Source organism: Cydia splendana, chromosome 18 (assembly GCF_910591565.1).
Source record: "Cydia splendana chromosome 18, ilCydSple1.2, whole genome shotgun sequence".
Taxonomy (NCBI): domain Eukaryota; kingdom Metazoa; phylum Arthropoda; class Insecta; order Lepidoptera; family Tortricidae; genus Cydia; species Cydia splendana.
This window is the reverse complement of record NC_085977.1, coordinates 3,478,385-3,504,460: the sequence shown is the minus strand read 5'-3', so window position 1 is coordinate 3,504,460 and position 26,076 is coordinate 3,478,385. Positions and strand designations below refer to the sequence as shown.

The 26,076-nt window shown below is 39.2% G+C and overlaps 1 protein-coding gene across 1 annotated transcript; it reads left to right on the top strand.

Moving 5' to 3' along the window:
• Positions 1-361: 361 nt before the first annotated feature.
• On the top strand, positions 362-25,065 carry LOC134799684 (CLIP domain-containing serine protease B4-like). The gene is made up of 8 exons (XM_063772123.1): positions 362-494; positions 1,296-1,423; positions 8,703-8,829; positions 9,579-9,638; positions 9,808-9,992; positions 21,422-21,527; positions 21,993-22,182; positions 24,668-25,065. The coding sequence occupies exons 1-8, from the start codon at positions 425-427 to the stop codon at positions 24,909-24,911; spliced, it is 1,110 nt and encodes a 369-aa protein (XP_063628193.1). The 5' UTR covers positions 362-424; the 3' UTR covers positions 24,912-25,065.
• The last annotated feature ends 1,011 nt before the right edge of the window (positions 25,066-26,076 follow it).

Below are 26,076 nucleotides of genomic sequence, written 5' to 3'. Positions count from 1 at the left end.
TGGTCAAATATTACCTATGTGCTTTAGAGCTACGCTATGTTCGAATATCTTAAACATATTAACCATAAGCTCGCGATTTTGTTACTAATATTATCCTCTTAAATTAGGAGATCCAGCTAGGAATTAGCTTATTCATATGATATCTCAACTAAAGTGTTTTCGAAAAAATGGCAAATGACATTATCTACGGGCCGAACCCAGAAAACTTTATATGACATTTTGGTCTCTTAAACTTGATCAGGAAAATACCTATTACGCTAATATTAAGAGTTAGGTACTCGCACCTTATAAAATTTTGGTTTTAGTTTTGACAAAAACTTTCCGGTGAAAAATCCGGTTGTTATTAGTCATCACTTCATCAGACGATCGGCATCCACACATCAGTGTTTCCAATAAAATAATTGAAACAACAAATAATATTAACATGTGCGATACCGTCACTTCTTTATTTCTATTTATTGTGTTAAGTTGTACGCCGGCTTACACAGAAACAAGTAAGTTATCATTATTATAGATTAGAATATTAGTTATGTTATGAAGGAACCAAGCATAACACTCACATGGTTAGAAAGATTCAATTCATCATTTCATGTGTTTACGGCATTTATTTTTATATATTTAATTCTTATATATATTTATGTCTGCAACCTTCTACCTATTTTTACATAAATATCTACGATTAGAACATTTTTTTTTTTCAAACTGTGTTCCGTTTAGTATTTTATTCTGAATATCAGTATAGAGAAACAACAAAAGTCTAAGTATAGTGCCTTGTGGCATACCAATACGATACGAATATTATTGTGGCGTTTTTATATACCTACGGTCAATTACTCGGGTAAGTATATGACTTAATTTCTTGAGCACTCGAACGATGAATGTTGTGTGGTGGATCACGACAGCCGGCGCAAAATTTATTATGAGTATTTTCAAGTTCAGTGCATGATAAGTAATCTCGTGCCATCCTACACAAAGTTTAATTAAGCAAAGTTTGTATATAGATATATATATATATATATATATATATATATATATACATGTAAGTAAGTATAGGTACTTAGAAACATAGTTAAGAGTCCGCAGTAAGTTCGGCCGAATTTCATCTTCCCATACAAACGGAGTTCTCATTTTAAAACTACGTGTTGGATTGTAATGAAACTTTGAACATACAATGACATGAGGTATGCCTGTAATTACACATAAATAATTTCTATTACCGGGATCCTGCCTCATAGGTAGGTCACTACCGTCTAGGCTATGAAACCGTTTGTATGGAACGTTATGATTTTTTGCAGAAAACTGTACCGACTGCATTCCCTACAAGTCATGTGATGCTGCTGTAGAAGCCATTAAAAAGAATGATCCAGCCATCGACACCCAGCTCACCAATGCCTTCTGTGGATTCGAGGCTGGGAGACCAATGGTTGGTACCTACATTATATCAGGGGTGCGAAACTCCTCCCTTCGGGCAAACTCGGCTCCGTTCGCGTTCGGCTCAGTATAACAATAATAAATTAATTATTAATCTGTTAATTATTAATAACCTAATAATCTTCTTACGCAAAACAAGGAAAACAATAATAATTGTTTTCCTTGTTTTGCGTAAGTTTTTTGAAGTTCTTCTGAAGGATATAACACGCTTGTACCTTTTGCATTGGGCAAATAATGATATGATGAATATTTATGATAATCAGCCTTCATTGACCACTTTTTAGTCTGCTTGTAAGTTTGTATATTTGTCGATTTTGACTCAATATAATATGCTAATGCCTCATTAACACTTAGCTGCCTAGAATTCATTGAAGTGCCTACTGTTGTCGTAAGAACAAGACTACGTTGGCTTATGTGGACTTTCTCTAATATTTTTTAACATTTTTGCCGTGTTCTATTTCCTGCCGATCACGAATAAATCGGGATTTCGGCAGCAGTTAAAACATAGGTACATAATTGTACCAGATCTTTAACTCAGCGTTTTTTCGTTTTAAAAGAGGAACTTTTGAAGTTTAATTTGGGTCTTCCTGCAGGACATAGCATTTTCAGACGACTTTGATGCACTTGGTCTAGTTATGTACACTCGTAATTCTATATTTTGGCCATCCAGACCACTTTTAAACTTTTCCACAAATTGCTTCTTTAATCTTGACGCACTATTCCACTTAGTATTCAGTTTTGATGAATAACTGCTTAAAATATTTTTCAACCGTCTCTCAGACTCTTCTGTGAAATCTTGTAACTCATATTTTACCAATATAAACTGATACAGGTGGAAATTTTCGTAATTTTTCCCCTTATTTGTCCATTCTTCAAAAACCCCTTCCTTAAAATAGAGAAAACGTATTCTGTCATGCAAATTTCTGCAAAATGAAATATACACCATCATAAAATAGAATTATGCAAGCAAACAATATCAAAAATCTAGACCGGTGTCAAGCGGTGTCAAGTATTTGCTAGTCTATCAAAATTCTAAAATGAAGAAAAAGAACACCACGTTTTTAAGTGCATATTTATTGCTCTATGCGAGCATTATTACAACTGATATGAACATGTTTTTAAGAAAAATATAAAGTGCTTACCTTCAGTTATAAGATCCATCACCAAAACTTTTCACAAAATAACGTTTTACTTGTAAGAGATGTTGTTGAACGCATCACAAAATTGTAACTGATTTAATTGTGCAATTGCACTTACCTCATTAGCTGACTTCTGCACCCTATGACTCATAAAATTAGAAAGTTAGACATAATCTATTAATGGGTTTCGGGGTTTAAACATGTTGTTTATCTTATTTAATGACTCATTAGAGATAATTTGATAACGACTTTTTCACCTCAGCAGCACGAACAAGGGTACTTTGCTTCTTAAAAACAGTGAGCAAAATGCGATTTTGCTCACTGAGTCATTTTGTCTCACTCAGAGAGCAAAATCGCATTTTGCTCACTGATTGTGTCTCACTCAGTGAGCAAAATGCGATTTTGCTCACTGAGTGAGACAAAATGACATTCAAGTGACCTTTATAGTCATTTCAACATGCGGGGTCTAATACAAGTTCGATATACTTGGGTTCTATTATCTCTGTCCCTCTAGGTATGTTCTCACTGCTTCGGGTGAAAAATTTTGTGTACTACACGAGATCAAAGTTATTTACATCTCGTGCGCTTTTGAATCCCTTACTACGCTCAAGATTCTAAATTAGATTCACTCGCTACGCTCGTGAATCTATTATAGAATCTTTCGCTTGCACGGGACTCAAAATAAGCACTCGAAGAAATATCAAACTTTGATCTCTTGTTGTACAAATAACTATTGTCCACCTAGCTTGTTCTAGACGAAACACTGTGCGTTGTTTTTGTAAAATATTTCTATTTCTTGCACATTTTTGAGAAAAGCACTATATATGACTCGGCTGGAAGGCTACTTGCTCGCTTCGCATTCAATTAAACGGACTCACAAGGTTTAAAACGAATCCTCAGCCTGCAAGTAGCTACTTCCGAGCCTCGACAATAATGTAGGTACTATTATTAAGCTGTGAGCTTCATCACATATGATCTTTGAGTAATTCTAAGCATTTCTAGCCTGGGAGGCAATAAGAAGCGTGTGTGTAGTCGGGGAGGGCGGGGAACAAAGATGGCCGCCACCCGTCATCTTTAAAAAAAATCTATTCTGGTCGTGGTGGCTACTAGGGTAAGTTTGGTATCATTTTCGTATAAACTGAAGACGTAGAATTCATTGCTGGTATTTGTTTTTTTCAGTTTCATAATAATTTTACAAGAAAAACGTAAAAAGGTCAAAATTTTGGTTGGAGATTTTTGCTTTGAGAGCTAATAACTTTTGTATAGTGGCCAAAAATATCATACAAAAAATACTGTAATAAAGCGCAATTCATGCAAATTTTAAAAATATACTCGTTTAATAGTATATTACTGTACAGAGATGGTGAAAAAATTATTAAATGACCGCAGCGCGGGTAGTTGATCGGCGAACTAGGCGGCGTTTATCTTACAAAATGGTCGAGTACGAGGTACGAGTATCTGGTTATGCTTACATTGTTAAATTTTATGATATTTAATTACACAAATAGTAGAAGAGCCGGCCGCAAATTTTCCAACCGACTTGATACCACGATGAAATGCACAATGGTTCCCCATAAAAGTGATGCTAAGTCCGAATTCGATAGTCTGCCACGGCGGAACTTGCCGAAAGTACGAAAAAGAGGGCCACTTCCGGTGCGAAAAAAGGGGGCCGATTTAACCCATCTGATACCGAAATAATAGTTATGGCAGCAGTTAGAAATTTACATGTAGTCACAGAAAAGCGAAGTCTGCCAGTATTTTTTTTGCCGGAAGTGCTTGGCAGACGCTCTCAAAGGTGGCCACCGGGACCCCTATTTTAACCCATCTGATACCACCATGAAACCAATTACAGTCGGTAGGTATGAACCCTCATGTCAGGAATATATAAGTCTGCCAAGGCTTTTCCTGCCGAAACACCTTGGCAGACGAGATTATAAGCAAGATGACCATCGGTTAATGTACACTAACCCATCGGATACCACGATAAAACCAATTCCAGTCGGTAGGTATGAACCCTCATTTCAGGAATATATAAGTCTGCCAGGGCTTTTCCTGCCGAAACACCTTGGCAAACGAGATTATAAGCAAGATGACCATCGGTTACCGTACACTAACCCATCGGATACCACGATAAAACCAATTCCAGTCGGTAGGTATGAACCCTCATTTCAGGAATATATAAGTCTGCCAGGGCTTTTCCTGCCGAAACACCTTGGCAAACGAGATTATAAGCAAGATGACCATCAGTTACCGTACACTAACCCATCTGATACCACCATGAAACCAATTCCAGTCGGTAGGTATGCACCCTCATTTCAGGAATATATAAGTCTGCCAAGGATTTTCCTGCCGAAACACCTTGGCAGACGAGATTATGTTAGCAAGGTGTACATCAGTTACCCTACATTTACCCATCTGATACCTTGTTTGATAAGTCCAGTCTGCCAAGTCATGTCTGCCAAAGCCTTGGCAGACTTATATATTCCTAAAATGCGGGTTCATACCTACCGACTAGAATTGGATTCATGGTCATGGAGGTATCAGATGGGTTAATGTAGGGTAACTGATGTACACCTTGCTAACATAATCTCGTCTGCCAAGGTGTTTCGGCAGGAAAGGCCTTGGCAGACTTATATATTCCTCAAAGGAGGGTTCATATCTACCGACTGGAATTGGTTTCATGGTGGTATCAGATGGGTTAGTATACGGTAACCGATGGTCATCTTGCTTATAATCTCGTCTGCCAAGGTGTTTCGGCAGGAAAAACCTTGGCAGACTTATATATTCCTCAAATGGGGATTCATAACTACCGACTGGAATTGGTTTCATGGTGGTATCAGATGGGTTAGTGTACGGTAACCGATGGTCATCTTGCTTATAATCTCGTCTGCCAAGGTGTTTCGGCAGGAAAAGCCTTGGCAGACTTATATATTCCTGAAATGGGGGTTCATACCTACCGACTGGAATTGGTTTCATGGTGGTATCAGATGGGTTAATGTAGGGTAACTGATGTACACCTTGCTAACATAATCTCGTCTGCCAAGGTGTTTCGGCAGGAAAAGCCCTGGCAGACTTATATATTCCTGAAATGAGGGTTCATACCTACCAACTGGAATTGGTTTCATCGTGGTATCAGATGGGTTAGTGTACGGTAACCGATGGTCATCTTGCTTATAATCTCGTCTGTCAAGGTGTTTCGGCAGGAAAAACCTTGGCAGACTTATATATTCCTAAAATGGGGGTTCATACCTACCGACTGGAATTGGTTTCATGGTGGTATCAGATGGGTTAGTGTAGGGTAACCGATGGTTACCTTGCTCACATAATCTCGTCTGCCAAGGTGTTTCGGCAGGATAAGCCTTGGCAGACTTATATATTCCTGACATGAGGGTTCATACCTACCGACTGGAATTGGTTTCATGGTGGTATCAGATGGGTTAAATTAGGGGTCCCGGTGGCCACCTTTGAGAGCGTCTGCCAAGCACTTCCGGCAAAAAAAATACTGACAGACTTCGCTTTTCTGTGTCTACATGTATATTTCTAACTGCTGCCATAACTATTATTTCGGTATCAGATGGGTTAAATCAGGCCCCTTTTTTCGCACCGGAAGTGGCCTTCTTTTTCGTACTTTCGGCAAGTTCCGCCATGGCAGACTATCGAATTCGGACTTAGCATCACTTTTATAGGAAATCATTGTGCATTTCATCGCGGTATCAAGTCGGTTAGAAAATTTGCGGCCGGCTCTTCTACTAAAACGGGTCTACCGCGATATAATTTCATTGTTTTTACCTTAAATTACGACGTTTCAGTCGTTTGTATAATTAAATATGTGTACCAAATACGAGAGTTAAAAGTGTTAAATTTTATGATGCCAAAATAAAATACTTTCTATATATTTTTATAAAACAATTTGATGTCCGCAGTTTCCGGTACACGGACAAAACTATGTGCACTTTAAATTTTCTTTTTCTCAAACATGCAATGAAATATTGATGTTAAGTTCCTTATAATAGGCTGCGAAGTATGACGTTTCAGGTGCGGCTAGGACAAAAGGTCGTTAATGGAATTTCATACACATCTTGCAGGCCTAGGCCGGCAAAGTCCTCTTTTTTAATTTTCATTTCACAGATATTTGTGACACAGCATCGTGGCATTCATCCATTAAAAAAAACTAGAGGCAGTATTTGCTTTATGGTTTGTAATGACACTCTGCCACTACGCCTATAAAAAAAAACAAAAAATAATGTTTGTTATAATTTGCAGTTTTATTTGTATAAAATCAACATGAACTTAATAAATAATACATTCTATAATTTTAAATTATAAATTTAACTACACAAATAAAAACATTTAAAATATTTCATCTAAACGTTAGCGGTAAAAAGGTCTACTCAAACACGCGTAGTTATATTTTTTAAATTGTTATGGAGGTAAAGTTGAAAAATATTCATTCTGTTTTATTGGATTTATGGTGCGTTGTTGATTTTTTGACTTTAATATGAGTTTCGACGAAATAATGAAATTAATATTAATTGTAATCGTAGGTGTTGGAATTGGCAGCGTAAGCAGAATTGATTTTAATAACTTGCTGCCTCTACCGCCAAGTCAAAGACGAAGTATGTATATGGTTGCTTATGGCAATTTTATTATTTGAGAAACTAAGAAAAATGGCTTACAGTTTATTAGAAACAGTTTTGTGGCATATTTTAAATGAATGTAACTACAAATTCGTCAACACTGTGGAAATTATACTTATTTACTCCATGCATAAAGCAACGATGTATGTGAAACATGATATCAACATGAAAGACTATGTAAACTTATGTGACGAAAACGACAGTCAGACGGATACAAGCCGAAAAAATCAAAGATACATGAAAATATACGGGTAGTAAAAATACACGACTCGTGTAAAACATACGCGTGATAATGATATAGGTACGTGTTGGTTATATTTTGGGTGTAGTTTACTTTTAGTTTTTTCTATAAATAAAACTTGGGTTTCGTGGATTTTTTATTTTATTTCTTTCATTGCATGTTTGAGAAAAGCACTATACATACCTCGGCGGGAAATGGGGTTGCCCGCGCTCAGACCTATCCGTCTATATGTCTTCGGCCGGCAACCCCTTTCGTCCCGGCCTCTGTAGTAATGTACTATTTAATGCAGTTGCAACGATTTTTGCAACCTGTCGTGCACCTGCAATGAGTGAGTTCCAGGCGCACACTTTGCGACATCGGGTATATCTGACCAAACAGGTGTCCATTCACTGTCTTCCATTCTCCAGCCCTAAGAAGAAGGACTCGGAAGCTTTTGGAGAGACACTAATGTTTGTTCCCAGACATCGACTCCTTGATATATTGCCCGAAGTGTGTGTTGGCGAAGAGCGGCTTTCGTTGGAGGGATATTTTCTAGCTGTGTGTGATGTCTGTCCCTCTTCGTAAATTGATATTTTCTGCATTCGTTGACTGTTGTACAAGGGATTGAGCAGAAAAATAAAATCTTGGAGTCATTCTTATGTGATTTGCTACAAAATAGATTGTAACTATGTTATATTAAAATAGGTACACTGAATTCGTATCAAACTAGTTTATACTTACCGGTCGTACATTGCCTGTATTAGGGCAATGAATTCTACGTCTTCGGTTTATACGAAAATGATACCACTTTGTACCCCGCCCTCCCCGACTAGACGCACATTTCTTATTGCCTCCCAGGCTTGAAATGCTTAGAATTACTCAAGGAACATATATGATGAAGCTCATGGCTTAATAAAATTTTTTTGGGTCAACTTCATAACTGCTTCCACTACCCACCCATATTAAGTTCCCAAGTCGCCATACCAACTGTACCTACAGAAAAGTGGATACTTATGTTAGGGGCACCAACTGTACCTATACACTCTAGAATTATTTCAAAAGACTATCAATTAAGAATTCCAATATTTTCAAGGTTCCGTACCCGATTCCGTAGGTATTCAGACCGTAATAGTGGACTTCTTTATATGAATGTAATCCCCATTTTTATCCGAATTTCCACATTATGGAAATTTTTTTACACAACGCCGACCATGTCTTGACGTATTTTTTCACAGCTGTGTTTTGTTTCTTATTCTGTATTTTAACAATTTCCAGGTCTGTTGCTCCGACCTGACAGGGCTGAGGCAACTGGAGCATTCCGCCGATAACCATCCCAATCTTTCTCTGTTACCGGACGACTGCGGCGTTGGAGGGGAGGACTTTGCAGACAGACTTGCAGGAGGTAGGTAAATTGTGTAAAACCATCCAAATATACCTACCTAGTCCAAAAGCTCGTAAATATGGTCCAAAATTAAATATAGTATCTTTGTTGTGTGACTCTTATTTGAATGTGCTATCTCTAATGCCAAATATTTGTAAAAATTAAAGAAAAAAATCGGGCAAGTGCGAGTCGGACTCGCGCACGAAGGGTTCCGTACCATTTAAAAAAAAAAAAACAAAAAAAAGCAAAAAAAAAACGGTCACCCATCCAAGTACTGACCACTCCCGACGTTGCTTAACTTTGGTCAAAAATCACGTTTGTTGTATGGGAGCCCCATTTAAATCTTTATTTTATTCTGTTTTTAGTATTTGTTGTTATAGCGGCAACAGAAATACATCATCTGTGAAAATTTCAACTGTCTAGCTATCACGGTTCGTGAGATACAGCCTGGTGACAGACGGACGGACGGACGGACGGCCGGACGGACGGACGGACAGCGAAGTCTTAGTAATAGGGTCCCGTTTTACCCTTTGGGTACGGAACCCTAAAAAGGTAGATAAAACTGAAATTAACATTAAATTCAACTTCAATCTCACAGGCCAATATGAGGAAACAAGTCAAATTTTGCTTTAAATGTAAATACTTTGCTGTTCTTGTCATGTGGAATAAATATAAGCCTTTACCAATTGTTGTGGTGATCAATATAATCTTAACTTGTTAGAAACGTACCTATTAATATATTATATTTGGAGCAAAACTTCTTTTTACAGCGTTCCCGGTCCCAGGACTCTACGAGTATCCGTGGATGGTCCTCATTGGATATAAGTCATGTAAGTTTTGCAAAAAGTACCTATACTAATAAATTCAGGTCCAACTATCTATTATAATAATACATAATTATATTTGATGTCCTAACAAATCGTTTTTTGAACTCACGGCGCCATAATGTCAATCTCCTTGACAATATAACCGACGGATTGAACGTTCTAATTTCGACAGCAAAGCCCGAGGAGGGTCCTCAGTTCAACTGCGGCGGTACCCTCATCAACGACCGCTACGTGTTGACAGCGGCCCACTGTATCTTCAGCAGGGGGCGTAGTAAATTGCTGAGCGTAAGGATTGGAGAATACGATGTGGACACAACTACAGACTGCATTGGAGATAAATGTGAATCTTATGTGCAGGTACAGCCCCATTTAACGGCTCGGCCACGACATTGCGCGACTTGCGACGGCGGCAGCGATCGGACCTTTCGTTCCTATCTATGGTTGTCGCTGCCGCCGTCGCCAGTCGCGTAATGTCGTGGCCGAGCCGTAACCCCCCCCCCCCCACACTAGTGTTCCTTTTTATGTTATCTTACCTTTAAACGAGCAATTATTATATATATATTTAATTTATTTATATATTTGGATGATATCAGAAACTGCTCTAACGATTTGGATGAAATGTGCTGATAAGGGATTCGATCTCTTAGCTAGGTCTGATCTGTGAGAAAACGCGCATTTTTGAGTTTTTATATGTTTTCTAAGCTTTGGTTGGTCTCCCAGATATTCAATCTCTTCTTCCTCGCGTGGGGTTCGCTTGGCAACTAATCCCAGAATTGGCATGGGCACTAGTTTTTACGAAAGCGACTGCCCTGACCTTCCAACCCAGAGAGTAAACTTATTGGGATTAGTCCGGTTTCCTCACATTGTTTTCTTTCAAAAAATAGGTATCGGTATAAAACCTGACGTGATGGGACCGACATTTTAGGATATCTTTTTATGCTAGGAATTAGGATGGAGAATACCTACTGACGATTCTTAGTAGAATGAGCCCAAGGAAGTCCAGGTTTGTAAGTGTCAACTGATACCTGCGGGTATCAGTTTTTATAAAGCGCTAATAGTTTGTTCTACAAGTAAAGCAATCCCTTACTGCCCAGCCTCTAATAAAGTAGTAGGTACTTAATTGTAAAATAAAATAAGTTTTTGGCAAAAATTTCATTTTTGGTAAGTACAAGCTTTTATCGCTGATTGTACTTTTCTTACGACAGACAACTAATACTCATCGAGACAATTCTAAAAACCCCTAACACAATTAGGTTGCGTTGTTTCATCACAGAGCTCCTATGGCCACCTCCTGTCTGCATCATCAGATCAGCTCGATGGTACCATAATATTGCATTGTCATCCGATTTATACATGCATGCAAAATTTCAGCTCAATCGGAAACTGGGAAGTGGATCAAATTTAACTTGCAAGATTTGATTACAGAAAGACAGACAACGGTCAGGTGAAACTAAATAAAAGCTTGTAATGAGAACATTTATTTTAATTTTTTTTATTTTGAATTCATGTACAGTATTTTTTTTTATATTTGTTATCCGTAGTAGTCCCTGTACCTGAAAGAAATATAATATCATGAATCATGATAGGAACAAATCTCTAATGTAATAGGAAGAAAGATGATGCAACAATATGGATTCTAATAAAGTTATAATCAAGTTATAATTTACTTACCTGGGGCCCGTTTCTCAAAAGCTTGTAACTTAATTGTAATACAAGTGGAAGTCCCTTTCTAACAAAGGCTGTCAAAAAGTGACATCCGCTTGTATTACAAGTTACAAGCTTTTGAGAAACGGGCCCCTGGTAGTAACTAGTAATAATTGTGTTTTTCATTCATAGACAAAATTCCATTATTTTCAACCACAGGACATTTTATACATTTCTTTATTATTGCAGTGAGGATGTCCTGATAGTAAAAATCAAAGAGTTTAGGTAGAGTATAATTTCTAATTATCTTTGTAAAAAATAAACGAATACGGTTAGCCCATACTTAATCAATCGATTTTTGAAAAGAAGAAAAATTAAAAAAAAAAAACAATACGAAAATTAGGTGTATAAAAAATACAAAAAGTTATGTCCCAGCATACAATGACTGGGGATCGAACCGGGAACCTTCCGTTTGTAAGCAAAATAGCGTCTGTTTGCAAAACACACCATGATAGTTCTTAGCTAAGCTGACGAACTTCGGGTACTTATTCTCGCTTCGGCCAATTAAGTACCTGTCAAGTATCAGTGTCAACAAACATGACGGCACTCCAAATTCGCGCCGTGGTCAGCCCGGCAACGTTGGAAATGGTATGGCAACGTCGCAAATGTATCTGTACACGTCATTTGTGACACACACATACGTAAAATTGATGAAATTAACTATGATTTTTGCATGATTTCTATATATTTTTTTTATTTGAAAAATGTTTACATGACCTTACAGACAGATCCAATGCGCTATCATATAACAATCAGGTACAAACAAACAATTACAAATAACACAATTACAAATCACTAGTCCCTTATCACATCCACAATTACACCTTAACGGATGTAGGCCTCGCATCCATCACCTCACAGAATCTCATGCATTCATTTCTCACAGACACCCAACGCCACGCAAACAGGTCGCACTCGGGTACTGATGCCAAGAGTGCATTCAACTGTGTGAGGGCACGGAGCAGCGAAGAGTTCAGTCGTGACACGGTGCGTCCCGCTGGCAAAGCCAACAGATCGCGTCGCCGCGGTCTGAGGGCTATCCTGGGGATGTCTGGCACATGTAGTCGCACAAGTCGACTCACCAATTCTGGACAGTCCGAAACACCGCGCAGGGTCCGACACGCCAACGTCAATAAGCTAAGGTTACGTCTCACCTCCAAAGAGTTGTAACCTAAGGCCCCAAGGAGATACTTTGTCGGATAAAGAAACGGGTAATATCCAAAAATTTTTTTGTATAAAAACCTTAAAAAGGCTTTTTGTACCTTTTCAAGAAGCAAACTGTAGGTAGATTCGTAGGGATGCCAAACGATCGATGATGTCTCAAGCTTGCTTCTTACAAGTGCATTATAGACAAGCCTGATAGCAACAGGATCGTTAAACTGACGAAGGTTGCGTGTAACGAAGCCCAGTCTTCGAAAGCAGTTGGCAGCAAGCGTCGAGATATGCTCATGAAAAGTGAGCCGCGTATCGAAGACCACACCCAGATCTTTAATAGAACACACGCGGTTTATAGGCTCGGACCCCAGCACATATTGTGCATGCAACGGCATATGAGCACGGCTGAAAGTGCAGACGCAACACTTAGCCGGGTTGAACAGCAGCTTGTTTTCGGTGCTCCAGAGAAAAACCGGGCAAGTGCGAGTTGGACTCGCGCACGAAGGGTTCCGTACCATAATGCAAAAAAAAAAAAAAAAAAAAGCAAAAAAAAAAAACGGTCACCCATCCAAATACTGACCACTCCCGACGTTGCTTAACTTTGGTCAAAAATCACGTTTGTTGTATGGGAGCCCCATTTAAATCTTTATTTTATTCTGTTTTTAGTATTTGTTGTTATAGCGGCAACAGAAATACATCATCTGTGAAAATTTCAACTGTCTAGCTATCACGGTTCGTGAGATACAGCCTGGTGACAGACGGACGGACGGACGGACGGACGGACGGACGGACAGCGAAGTCTTAGTAATAGGGTCCCGTTTTACCCTTTGGGTACGGAACCCTAAAAACCGAGTCGATGTCCCTTTGTAACGACTCACAGTCAGTACTTTGCTCCACTCCATACACCAACTTAAGGTCATCTGCATATAGAAGACACTGAGCCGATTGAAGGACTGAACTGAGGTCGTTTATCATGAATATCATGATGCCGAACAAGAAAGGACCTAATATGGAGCCTTGACTGACCCCAGACCGGGTATGGTATGGGGCCGAGAAAAAACATCCATGCTTGACGTACAGCTGCCGATCGCGTAGATAACTAGCGAAGAAAGACAACAATGCGGGAGAAAAACCAATCCGATCTAGTTTCGCCAACAACACATCGTTATCCACGCGATCGAAAGCCTTACTGAAATCAAAATAAAGGACATCGACTTGGATACCTCTATCCAGGTGCTCAGATATGCTATCAGCCAAAATTAATAGGTTGGTGTTAACCGAGCGACTATGTCTGAATCCGTGTTGTGCGTCACATAAAAACGGTTTTACCTGTGCACATAGAGTTCGGTGGACTATTGACTCAAAGAGCTTGGCCAGAGTGGAAAGGACGGCAATGGGCCTATAGTTTTCCACGATTGTAGCGTCATTTGCCTTTGGTATAGGTCTCACCCTCGATAGTTTCCAGCGAAGAGGGTACGAGCCAGTCCTCAGTGCCAAATTAAAGATGTAGTGTAAAGGGGCTTTAAGGTAATCCATGCATCCCTTTACAACGTACGCTGGCATGTTGTCCGGGCCTACAGCACAATTGGATTTGAGGTGCTTTATCCCAGATACAACCTGTTCCATCGATACTGCATCTATATGGATGTAGTTGGCACTACGGTTGAGATGGTCAGTTCCCCTTACGTTGGGATCAAAAAGCGGCGTGTCAGGCAAAAATACCCCAGAGAAATAGCTCGCAAACGCATTAGCTACCTCAGCTCCAGTAAACAGCTTTCCATCCGACTTCACACTATTGACGAACCCTCCCGTCGACTTCAGGCTGTCTAAGTGCTGCCAAAATGCCCTCGGATTGTCCTTCACCTTGCTCTGAATTCGAACAATATAGTCGTCGTAGGCAGAGGCTATTCGTCCTTTCAACTCAGACCTCAATTTTGCGAACTTGTTATAAGACTGTTTGTTATTTGTGCTTTTCCATTCTCGGTGCAGGTCAATTTTTAGTCTCAGATCATTAATGAGGTCTGCGGTGAACCAAACAGGATAGCGTCTACTAGCCTTTCTCGGACGACTTCGTTTAGGAATGCAAGTGTCAAAGATTCCGTACAATATTTGGTAAAAGCTATTTACAGCACAGTCGACATTCCCAGCACTGAGAACCTCCTTCCAGCTCACCTCCGAGACTAATTTGTATAAGAGTTCGTAATTACCTTTAGCGAAGTTCCAGTCCCGCTCCATGTCTACATTGCTCGGAGCTAACCATTCATCCGAGGGACGGCGCGTTAAACAGTTTGCTGGGATTGAAATCTCCAAAGGAGGGTGATGCGCGTCAGATCTTGGAACCAGACCTCCTCCCGACAACTCACTCACGGTACTCGGGATGCTCTCCGATACCAGCACAACATCTAACTTGCCACCATATGAATTCATCACCTCATTCGTCTCTTTTAAACCGCATACAGCTAAAAAATAACAATAGTAAGTAAGGACATTTTGGGATGTATAAGCCGGATTCAAGTTTAAGTCACCGACTACCAGTACTACACTCTTTAATGTCTCAACCACTGACTCTACCTTTTGGAACCATCTCAAATAAGTTTCATCATTTGCATTAGGAGGAATGTACACCACGCACAAATAGAATGTAACTTGGTCGATAACGCACGAAGCCCATAGATCCTCTCCGCTTGGAGTTTCGAAGTCTCGACATCGCTGAAGAAGGACTCCAGGTCGCGCAGCGAGAAGCACGCCGCCGCCGCGCGCGCCCGTGGCGCGGTCCCGGCGCAACGCACTCCACCCGCCGCACATGAGCTCAGCATCGTTGACAGCATCAGTCAGGAACGACTCAGTTACTGCAACCACATCGCCTTCCAAAGATAGTAGGTTTTGTCTAAAGAAGCTAAGCTTCGTGTTGAGTCCCCTTACATTTTGGTACACGATGTTGTATGTGTATGTATGAAACATTGTCTTCTTATTAATTTCGCGCAAACGAATATTCGAAAGTAGATAAATGCGGAAATATTTATGTACTAATAGTGTGTAGTTACTTAATGAAAGCGGATTGAATTTTGTATGAAAATCGAACCACCTTAACAAGAGAGAGTTTTAAGGGCTCCGGGAAGACTCCACTAGTGAATGACAAGTTTACTACGTAGTTTATGACTGCAGCAATACTTTGTTTACACCCTTTTAATATTTTAGTTTGCACTTCGTCATAGCCCGCTGAGTTAGTCGGGTTTAGAGTGTCAATAAAAAAATATTTCATTTTCATTTCCGAATTTCATTTTCATCTGTCGGTGATAAGAACATATTAGCATTATTACAATTGATTAGTGAGATGTCAGGCTTCGGTTTAGGATTATTATTTACATTTGTCAAATGTATATAAAAGTCATTAAAAGTATTTGCAACAAGGCCTATTGACTTCCTTGGAATGACGTGACCCTTCATAATTGTGCATGTGTGCTCCGTTCCTAGAGGAGGATTGCCAGTTATTACCATAAAAATATTTTACTACAGCAACATTGCTAGAACTGGCTTCGTCTATACTATTTCTAGGAACAAATCCAATTATTTTATCAAATATATTTTGATTTGTATTTTATGAAGTAGTTGAAGTCATATGTAAATTATTATCTATTTCAGTTTGTCTTTGTCTATGTTCATAAAATCTATGAAGGGTAGACGTGCCTCTACCCTCCATGATAAAATTAAAAAAAATCTTTGTCAATAGGCCTCTTTGATAGGCCTTGATTTGGGTCTGGCCGGTAAGAACATAGGCAAGACAAAAGTCTGTAATGTCAATGCTGTCATTAAAGTCATTTAACCTAAAAATATCAGTTTTCATATAAAACGATTTATTCACTTGAAATATATTTATTTACCTATTAATTTTAAAAATAAAAACGATTCATATGTACGAGCAACATATCTAAATGCGTCTTCGCACAGACTTAGTTAAAATTAACCCGTTGTAGTAAACCAGAAATAGCGATAATTTCAAGGTAAGAAATACATAAATATATTAATCTTTAAATAAAAATGAGCGTACTAATTGCCAAATTCAAATATAATAATTTAATCTTACTATCCCCGTGAGTCCCGCGGACGCTATATCGCGTCCGAAATTTTAATCAAAATTTATCATAGATGTAAAACCTCACATTGTTTCAGCTGGTAAATTTAGACCCGGTAGCAATTAGCGACGTTAGTAATTAGGCAGTTAGATTATATTGTTTAATTTGTGACTGTTTTGTTTTAGAGAGTGAATCAGCAGATGGCTTGAGCGTGAGATAACAATATAATCCTGGGCCGTCATATGATTTCTTGGAAAAAGCTCAAAGGGCACGTATCTGCCGCATATCCAGACTACCGGGATACCGGTGAACAAGAACGCTACGCGGAGCTGTGAAGCAGAAAATGTCCGATAACCGGATAGATGTAATAACAACTTGTAACCATTTGCCATATCAATGTATGTATTCATATGTATTGCTCCTAACATATATACAGTAATCCTAATAGGAATGAAAATATTTATATCTTAATATACTTTTTTGTTGCCTTTTATATTTGACGAATTTCTAAATATAGTACCTAATCATTACCTTTTAACGTATTTTTTTATTTTTTTGTGATATGCTAATTTAAGAGCCCATGAACGTGCACACTAGCGCCGCTGCTAAATAATCGTGATTATTTAAATTTAATGACAGGTATTTAAAGTCCGCTACGGACTGTATTGTGTATTTAAGTACCTTTTGAATACATCAAACTAGTTTTTATGTTACTGGATTCGTCAATCTACGCGTCCAAAGTTAAAACGGCCGTTTTTGTTTTGAGCTCATAGATCGACTAATCCAGCAACATAAAAACTAGTTTGGTGTATTCAAAAGGTACTTAAATACACAATACAGTCAGTAGCGGCCCCCTTTTTGAAATACCTGTCGCTAAATTTAAATAATCACGATTATTTAGCAGTGGCGCTAGTGTGCACGTTGATGGGCTCTTAAAAACCTGACCCCAACAAAAAAGAAAAAATACAAAAAGAAATTCCCTCTCCGGGATTTGAACCCAGGACCATTAGCTTCCTGAACAGAATTACTGCCAATACCCGCTAGGCTAAACGGGTTGTCAATTCTAATTACAATGGTATCCTACCAGAGCGCTAGTAGTATAAACGAACTTTTGAAAGGGACATTTTTTTGTATGGAGTTATCGTTCTTCTCCTAGTGAGTATTATATTCTTTGATTTGCAATGTCAGTAGGATTTGATATAGGACTACCTTCGACAACCAGTTTCTCGACGTTTGCCCCACTTACGTTGTTAGTGGTTATGTTCCTAATTACCTCCCATGTTGCCTTACACATGTTCTTGGATCGATGTATATGATTAATATTCGCAAGTTTTTAAGCTTGATTTATGTAGCGCTTGAGAAGCTTAGAGTAATTATTAAATTTAGTTTTACTTGGCAAAGCGCTAGCACGGTTTTTCGGTGTTCTGTAATAACTGAAGCGCAGTCTTCTTTTTGTTTTTACAGAATTTTTAATACCTCTTGTGAACCACACACTATTTTTAGGTTTTAATATAAATTTTACTTTATTAACTGGGAAACATAATTTATAAAACAGTATAGACGTATCATAAAAACTATTGAATGCCACTGTCGCATCACCTTCAGAGTACACGTCAGACCATGACAAACTATTAAGGCATTCGTTGAATTTTGCTATGTTATCTAAACTGTAATCTCTTTTATAGCGATACAAACTCAAGCGCGGTTTTTGTATATTATGTACACTGAACGTTAGGGTCTGGGCAGTTTCATGATCCGAAAGGCCTAAATCAAGGATTTCGCCTCGAGCCTCTGAAATATTTGATAATATTTGATCCAGGCATGAATCTTTCCGTGTGGGGCGAAGTATATGAAGTACAAAATTATTGTTGTGAGCAATTCTTTTAAGTTCAGTTGAATTATCTGTGGTCTTTAGTAGGTCTATGTTAAAGTCCCCAGCAATAATTAATTTATATTTTAATTTATGTTTTAACTTGCTCATGAGAATTTCCAATTTATGTAGAAAAGATGATGAGAAAGCAGTTGGAGTTTTGTAAATACAAATCACTATACACTTTATTGATGGTATTTCTATGCCGCAGCCTTCAAATACGTAATTTACAGCAAACTCTTTCACAAGTGACAGCTCTCGCGATTGAATGTGATTCGCGCAAAGTATGCAAACGCCACCTCTCTTTTGGTGCGACCTAGAATAGGACGCTGCCAGCCGGTAGCCAGGCACGCGCAAATTCCCTTCATTACCCTGTCGAATAAATGTTTCAGTGAGGCATAATACGTCAAACTTATAGTTGGTCAAGCAGATCTTGTCAGTAGAAAAAGGCGGCAAATTTGAAAAATGTAGGCGTGAAGGGATATCGGTTCATAGAAAATTTGAATTTCGCGCCTTTTTCTACTGACAAGATTTGCTTGACCATCTATATTATTATTTTCAACCAATTCGTCTAGTGTCAATTCTAGCAATTCTATTTTGCTCATAAAACCTGCTATATTTAGGCGGTTTAGGCCCATGTCTGATTCTCTAATCTGTAGAATTGGGAGTTTGTGGAAATGGGAATCTGTAGAATTGAGAATATGTAGAATTAAGATTCTGTAAAATTGAAATTATGTAGAATTGGGAATCTGTAGAATTGTGAATATGTAGAATTAAGATTCTGTAAAATTGAAATTATGTACAATTGGGAATCTGTAAAATTGAAAATCTGTAGAATTGGGAATCTGTAATAGAAATCTGTAGAACTGGGCCTAAACCATTTAGGCGAAGGATTGAGAATAAATTACTCTGAGGGACGAAAAAATGAGTTGTTTTTTTGTTGTGTTGGTTGTGGTGTATTAGCCCGTTCACAGCTTTTCGGGAAGTGATCAGTAATGTATTTTTGTGTTAACCTTGTACTTTTTTGTTGTGTTAGTTGTGGTGTATTAGCCCTTTTACAGCTTTTTGGGAAGTAATCAGTAATAACTCTTTGTGTTAACCTTGTCCCTGTGTTGCCGTAAATATTATGCGAGGTGTATCTAAAATAATAAGGAATAGTACCTACCTTTATTGCACCGCACCTCCGCACGTGATCTATGAGCCTGATTATTCGGGTTACAGTTCCTCGTTTTTTGAAAATTGTTGTAACTCAAATATTTATTCGAATAGTCCCGAAAGTCGATGAGAAAATTAATCTTTGAACATAACTTATACTACCTACAAAACTAAAACTAATACCTAAAAAAATAAATAAAACATAATGTGGGTGACCTAGCCCAATATGTATATATTAGGCTATAGGCTTGTGTCGGTCCTGAACTAAGAACTATTAAGAATGAAATCCCATCAAGGACCGAAAGGAACTAAATCTTTTTGCACGCTCTTAATCGGTCTTTAGGTCCTTTAGTTCAGTAGGATTCGAGAGCGCTTGACTGAGTGAAACGTAAAATGGACGGAACGAAACGGTTATCAATGTCGCTGGCACGAGTGTGAACGAGATGAAAGAACGACGTGACACTCCTAAGCCCGTAAAATATGAAGGAAAATCAAATATATTTCGACATATTTGATATTTTTTAATTATGTTAAGGTGTTTTAATGTTTAATACCGACACATCGTATCGTACAAGTTGAATTGTATTCAGTTACCAAAGATTGGAAAGAAACCAATGAAAAATCGACTCCTATTCATTCCCGGCTCTCAACGACCGAACTGAACTAAAGGAACTAAAAGACCGAACTAGTTCGTTTGACCGATTGACCGAGAGCGGAGCGCTCTCTGTAGTGACCGAGCAGGCACAAGCCTATTAGGCTAGATCATAGTCTAATAAAACATGGTCTTCCATTCCCAGAGTGACACGGGGCTACGTCACAACAACATGGCCGCTATATATAGCGCTATCGCATATTATCATATAGCGCTGTCGCATGATGACGTAAGCGCGTGTCAGTTAGGTGACCTAGAAAAGACGGGAATGGAGTACCAGGCGGAGTATATTATTATACCATGGGCTAGATCACCCAGGTCCGAACCTTGTGGAAGGGTTCCCATAAGGCTGGCTGCGTTCCCCCTTTGGATGGCTATGCCGATCCGCTGGGCGAGGAACGAGCCAGCCCTACGGTCCCCGGTGACCTCGAATATTTTTTTTGATATTTGCCGAACTAGTTTATGGGCCCCTGGGCACCACGGTTCCAGAGTTTCGACTGCAAATGCCGCAAATATATGCCGGTCAGTGAGAGCTATATATTTGCGGCATTTTGCCCCCTCAGCAGCTGCAGCCGCCGCGCCCGCTCTCAATGATGTTGAACCGAGGTGGGACGGTGCCAGGGTGTCCACACACGTTGCGTCCCAAATAAGGGCCCGTCCCACACTCCAGGGCACAAGGGTCATTCCGTCGGGCCTCTTGCCATCGTCACGCGCGAGGCCAGGTGGCTCTAGGATGGCTGGAACGTTGGCGCTGACGAAGGCCCGACGGAGGATGTCATTGAGAGCGGGCGAGCTTATACTTAAGGTTTACATTATAGGTTAGGTCTGTGACGTCCAAAAACGTACAGTTGTCAAAAAGTTTGCAAAGCAATTTCATCGTGTTATTCAGTGTGCATTCGTTTAAGTATATAGGTACTCTTTTTCACACCAGTAACAATAATAAAGGCTTTTGGTCGCATTTTTATGAACGCGCTGAGCTCAGCAAGTAATACTAATGGGTTACAATCACATTCACCTATGTTTATAATAATAACATCATTACAGCTAGCACTTAAAGTTTCTGGTGATTTCAGTATCTCCTCACAACGCGCGTCAGGTTTTACAGTGGATGTTACCTCGTATTTCTGGTCTGGTAGGTGTTATGTACTAGTAAAATAATGTTTCGTTGTCATTTCAGGACATAGACATAGAAGAGGGCATTGCTCACCCTGAAAAGAAACTTGTGTACCCTATTAAGAATGACATCGGACTCATTAGACTGAACGATACTGTAAATTTTTCAAGTAAGTAACTGACGGCCCAGTTCGAACGACGCTTACAAGATGTCACAGCGATACGATACTGATCTGTCAGTGTTAAAAGTGACATTTCTTCAACCAATAGCGTCACTTTTGACAGTGACAGATCGGTGACATTATCTTATACTTAAGCATATGGCTTGTGGTTACCTAATAGGGAATATTACGCAAAACTCTGCGTAGAGGGCGTCACAAGCGCAATCACAGGGCCTACCGCGAAACATGAAAATATAACTGCTTAAGTTTGACGTTTTATTAATTAATATCCGTTGTTTTAAAAGTAATGTCGCTAATATTGTCCATGACTACTAGAGAAAAAAACCTAGTTTTAAGTACCCAGTTAATTATGTCGAAACCAATGTATAATACATATTATATAGCTTTATATGTGCCTCGTCGTGTTGTGATTCTGTCCGATCAACGTGTCACGATTATTCCTATATTTAATAGAAAATGCTGGCACAATCTGCTTACCCGTGACCCGCTATTTGCGCACCCAAGACATCGATAATCTGAGCGCCACCGTTTCCCATTGGAGATATTCGGAGGGTGGCTACGCGTTTTCCAAAATGCTGTATGCGGATGTTAAAATAAACAATGCTCAGCAATGCAAGGAGCAGTATGACAAGATTACAACTAAGTAAGTATAGACGGAGAGCTAGCTACGGAAATAGGTTTGCAATTTATAGAGCACCCAGTGCACCCACCCACCGCTGAGCAGCTACCAGGGATCCGGATTAATTAATAATGATAGTATGGCACACTAACTAGAGGGATTTCGTTGCTCTTTAAATTGCGAAACTATTTCCATAGTTCGCTCTTAGCTTAGACATTTGATATTTGAAAATAGCAACAACTCTTGGTCATTGACATATTGAGATCAAAACATGGAGTACAAAAGTGCATATATGTAGTTTTATAGTCCATGTTTTGTGCTTTCATTAAATTGGACTTAACCCTTTTCCAGGCATGCGCTAATAGAATTTCAACTTCAGCATTCCGATTTAAGGTTAAAATTAGATTGGACTTTCAGGAAATGTGAAAATGTTGAATACTTATTTGGATTTTTTGGGAAAACGTTGCGTAGCGTTGCGTTGCTTGCCTAGATAGGTCTGGCAAAGCGTGAAGATAAAGGCTAATATGTTTCGAAATAAAACAAAACTTAGGGAAATTGCTTACTTTTAATCGGTAATCCTTCTTATGAGTATGACAGATGACATAAATTTTTGCGGTAACAGTGACCACCGGTTAGCTTGTTTTGTTTAATATTTAAATGTTAAACGAAACGGTTAGGCAGAAAATTAAGAACCATTCATTGACGTGACAGATAATTGACACACAAGACAGCACAGGCCTGCGCGACAGCGCGCATCAGCCAGTGCTCGCCACAAGCTACCATGTATAAAATCTTAGAGAATATAACCAAACGGAGTGGTCATTAACAGGCGTTCCCCTCTGTCGAAAATAGGCGGCCAATGGTCAACCTCATGTCAACCACATGTATGGACTGACGTTTATCTGACATGGCTATGTTTACGTTACGTATACATTTGATGTACCCATCCCCCGCAAAAAACGGCAGAATATTTTGTACCGAAAATTGTAGACATGGCGTCTCCGTTGGTTATATTCTCTAAGTATAAAATAGAATACATCACAAATCCTAGATGAGTAAAGCCATTTTATCTCTGTCATTCTGACACGGTATCCGTCAAAAAGGTTTTACGGTGAACGGAAAGGCGCCTCACTAAAGAGGCCTGGAAAGGAAAGGAAACTCTTGCTTCACTTTTCAGGTTAATATCAAAGAGAATTACCTAAATCACTACGTTTTAAGAGTCGGCACTCTCGAACAAGCCTTGAACCGAATTATGAACGTACATTGTGCCAATACACCAAATACAGGCTTGAATAACCTCGCATCCAGGCCATAATTGTAAAAAAAAACACACACCAAATACATGTCAATACTACCAACACAAAAAAACAACGCTAGGGCTCGACACTTCCAAGCGGCGTAGCACGGTCGCGTTTTTATCCCTTGTCACCATGCCTGTCACGTTCTAACAAGTATGTAAGTGCGAAAGGGACGCACATAGTGATAGTCGATAAAAATGGAACCGTGCTGCGCCCGCAGTACCTACTGTTTATCGATATCGATAAATGTGCTATACGTGCTGCTGTATTTACTGTACTACTGTAACAGTACATTTTGAGAACCACGTGGATTAAAAATTAAAAATAAACAATTTTATTTTACATGATAAAAATAACATAGTTTATTATTCAAGTAGGCATATTACAATATTCTGATCCCCTTTTATTGAAGGCACTGGATGGAGAATGATTTTCACAAATGAACTTGTTTCCATTCAGCTTTTGAATAGGTAAATAAATACGCCATATCCTCATTTCCTGTTAGCTTTGCCCATAATCGACATCTGAAATAAAGAGATTATCGATAAATTGGTCGTACACTATTCGTGTCTTAGGTTACTTAGTTTTATACTTAAAAATACTTCATTCACAAAACATTTTCGTTTTAATCATGGATTGTACACGACTAAAACTAATTCGAACTAATTAAATTAGTAACTGTTCGTTAACAGTTACTAATTCGTCGTTACTCAAAGTAAAAAATGAAAATATTGCATACAAACATCAGTTTACCGACCTGTTCGGATCAAGTGGAAATCTGGCCAAAAATACGTCAGTAGTTAGTCTTCTTACACGCCCACCACAAACTTCACATTTCTTTGAAGATTTGGCCCCCATTTAAATAGCAGCTAAAGTTATTTTACCAAAATTACAATAAAAAATAACCATGTATTTCCACGTTCACGACAATTTAAAATGACGTTATTGACGTTTTACTACCGATCATACCAACGTAAAGAAAACTAAGTATAATACGTCTATGTTAAAAGCAAGTATGGTATGTGCTACCAAAATGCAACAGCTGTCATTTTAATTCGATAAGATTATTTCTATGCCTCAATGTTGGTATAAATTAGAAACGTACTTGTTACGTTTCTAATTTATCATAGTATGGGGTGTTGATGGGCTGGTTAATATGCGAACATGGATTCATAATGCGATAACGATACAATATTGCCCTTTTTTAACAGTAAAAACGCCAGAGAAGATAACATGCTCAACAAGATCTGCGGCTCCTATCCCAGCGGTTCGGACACCTGCCCCGTCGCAGGAAGCCCCATGATGGTGCAGAGCCTGTTCGGGGACCGGTACCGCTTTGTCCAATACGGGGTCGCGTCGTATGGACCAAGCCACTGTGGAACATTATCACTTCCTGAAATCTACACTGACGTCACTAAATACATGATGTGGATTCTGGATACAATAAGACCTTGAGTGAATGAGTGATTTTATTGTTAAAACTGGTGGCTTATTTTACTTAATGAAGTTGTATTATTTAGTAGATGACCCATTAACTTGTTTAATTTGCTTTATCTGTGCCAATTTTGATTCGCAGGACCTATCAGGGCCTAGCTTCCTACAGAAGCCACCCCTGATTGGCCGCGCGTATAACCTCTACGGCAGCCTCTACCAACAGTATTAATACCAACTTAGACGCCTAGATGGCTCTTTTCCAATTTGTAACTTCCTTCTTCGGCTCTCGACCACCGTAGCATACGCACCATAGAAGGTAGCATCCTATAGAAGTGGTATACGCGTGCCTCCGTGAGGGACAAAACATACGCAATGCGAACTATGATTGGTCGAATTTATTTGTTGCCCACCATAATCCATACTAAATTTACGGTGGGGAACAAAAAATATGTGAGACAGTGACAAGGACAAACTATAATAGCGCTTTCGCTGCTACTCCTACTGAAAGATACATAAGACTATCCCGTTCTGTCTGTTATCCCCACAACTCATGCCCAATCCAGTTTAATACTAGATTCATGATACGCACGGTGTCGTCCGTATGTAAGGTGGTGCCACCACCTGTGTGGTGGTGGTACTGGTGCTCCTAGTACATGTCATAAACTTAAGTCATAGTCAATAGAGGTGACAGCAGGGTGTCATCTATTGGGCATTAGCATGTCGAGCACTAGTACCACCACCTTAAGACCAATACTGTATCTTTGTACATTACATATACACTGTATTTCGAGATTGTATCATGTGTCTGTGTTCTGGATGAAATACATTATTTTCATCAGATTCGTTTGTCCCAATCAAGATCCAAAATCTCCAAGCTCCTACACCCTGGTCCCTGAGTCTTAAGTCTTACAGACTGATTGCAACTGGTCAGGCTGGAGTGTGATCCGGTTTTGTGTCTATATTTACTACTTGCTCCCCGAAAAGGGAGCTCGCGACACTTCACTTCTTGCAGCAAATACTACCTATGCCAGTGGTTCGCAAAATTGAATGGGTTCCGACTATCTAACAAAAACTCCCAAATTCGGGACCCACCTCTTGGCCGCCTTAAAAAAAGGGCTCAAAATATTATTCGCAACGCTCAGATTGCCCGATAGGTCGGAATGTCGACTTATGTTTCAGGGCCCAC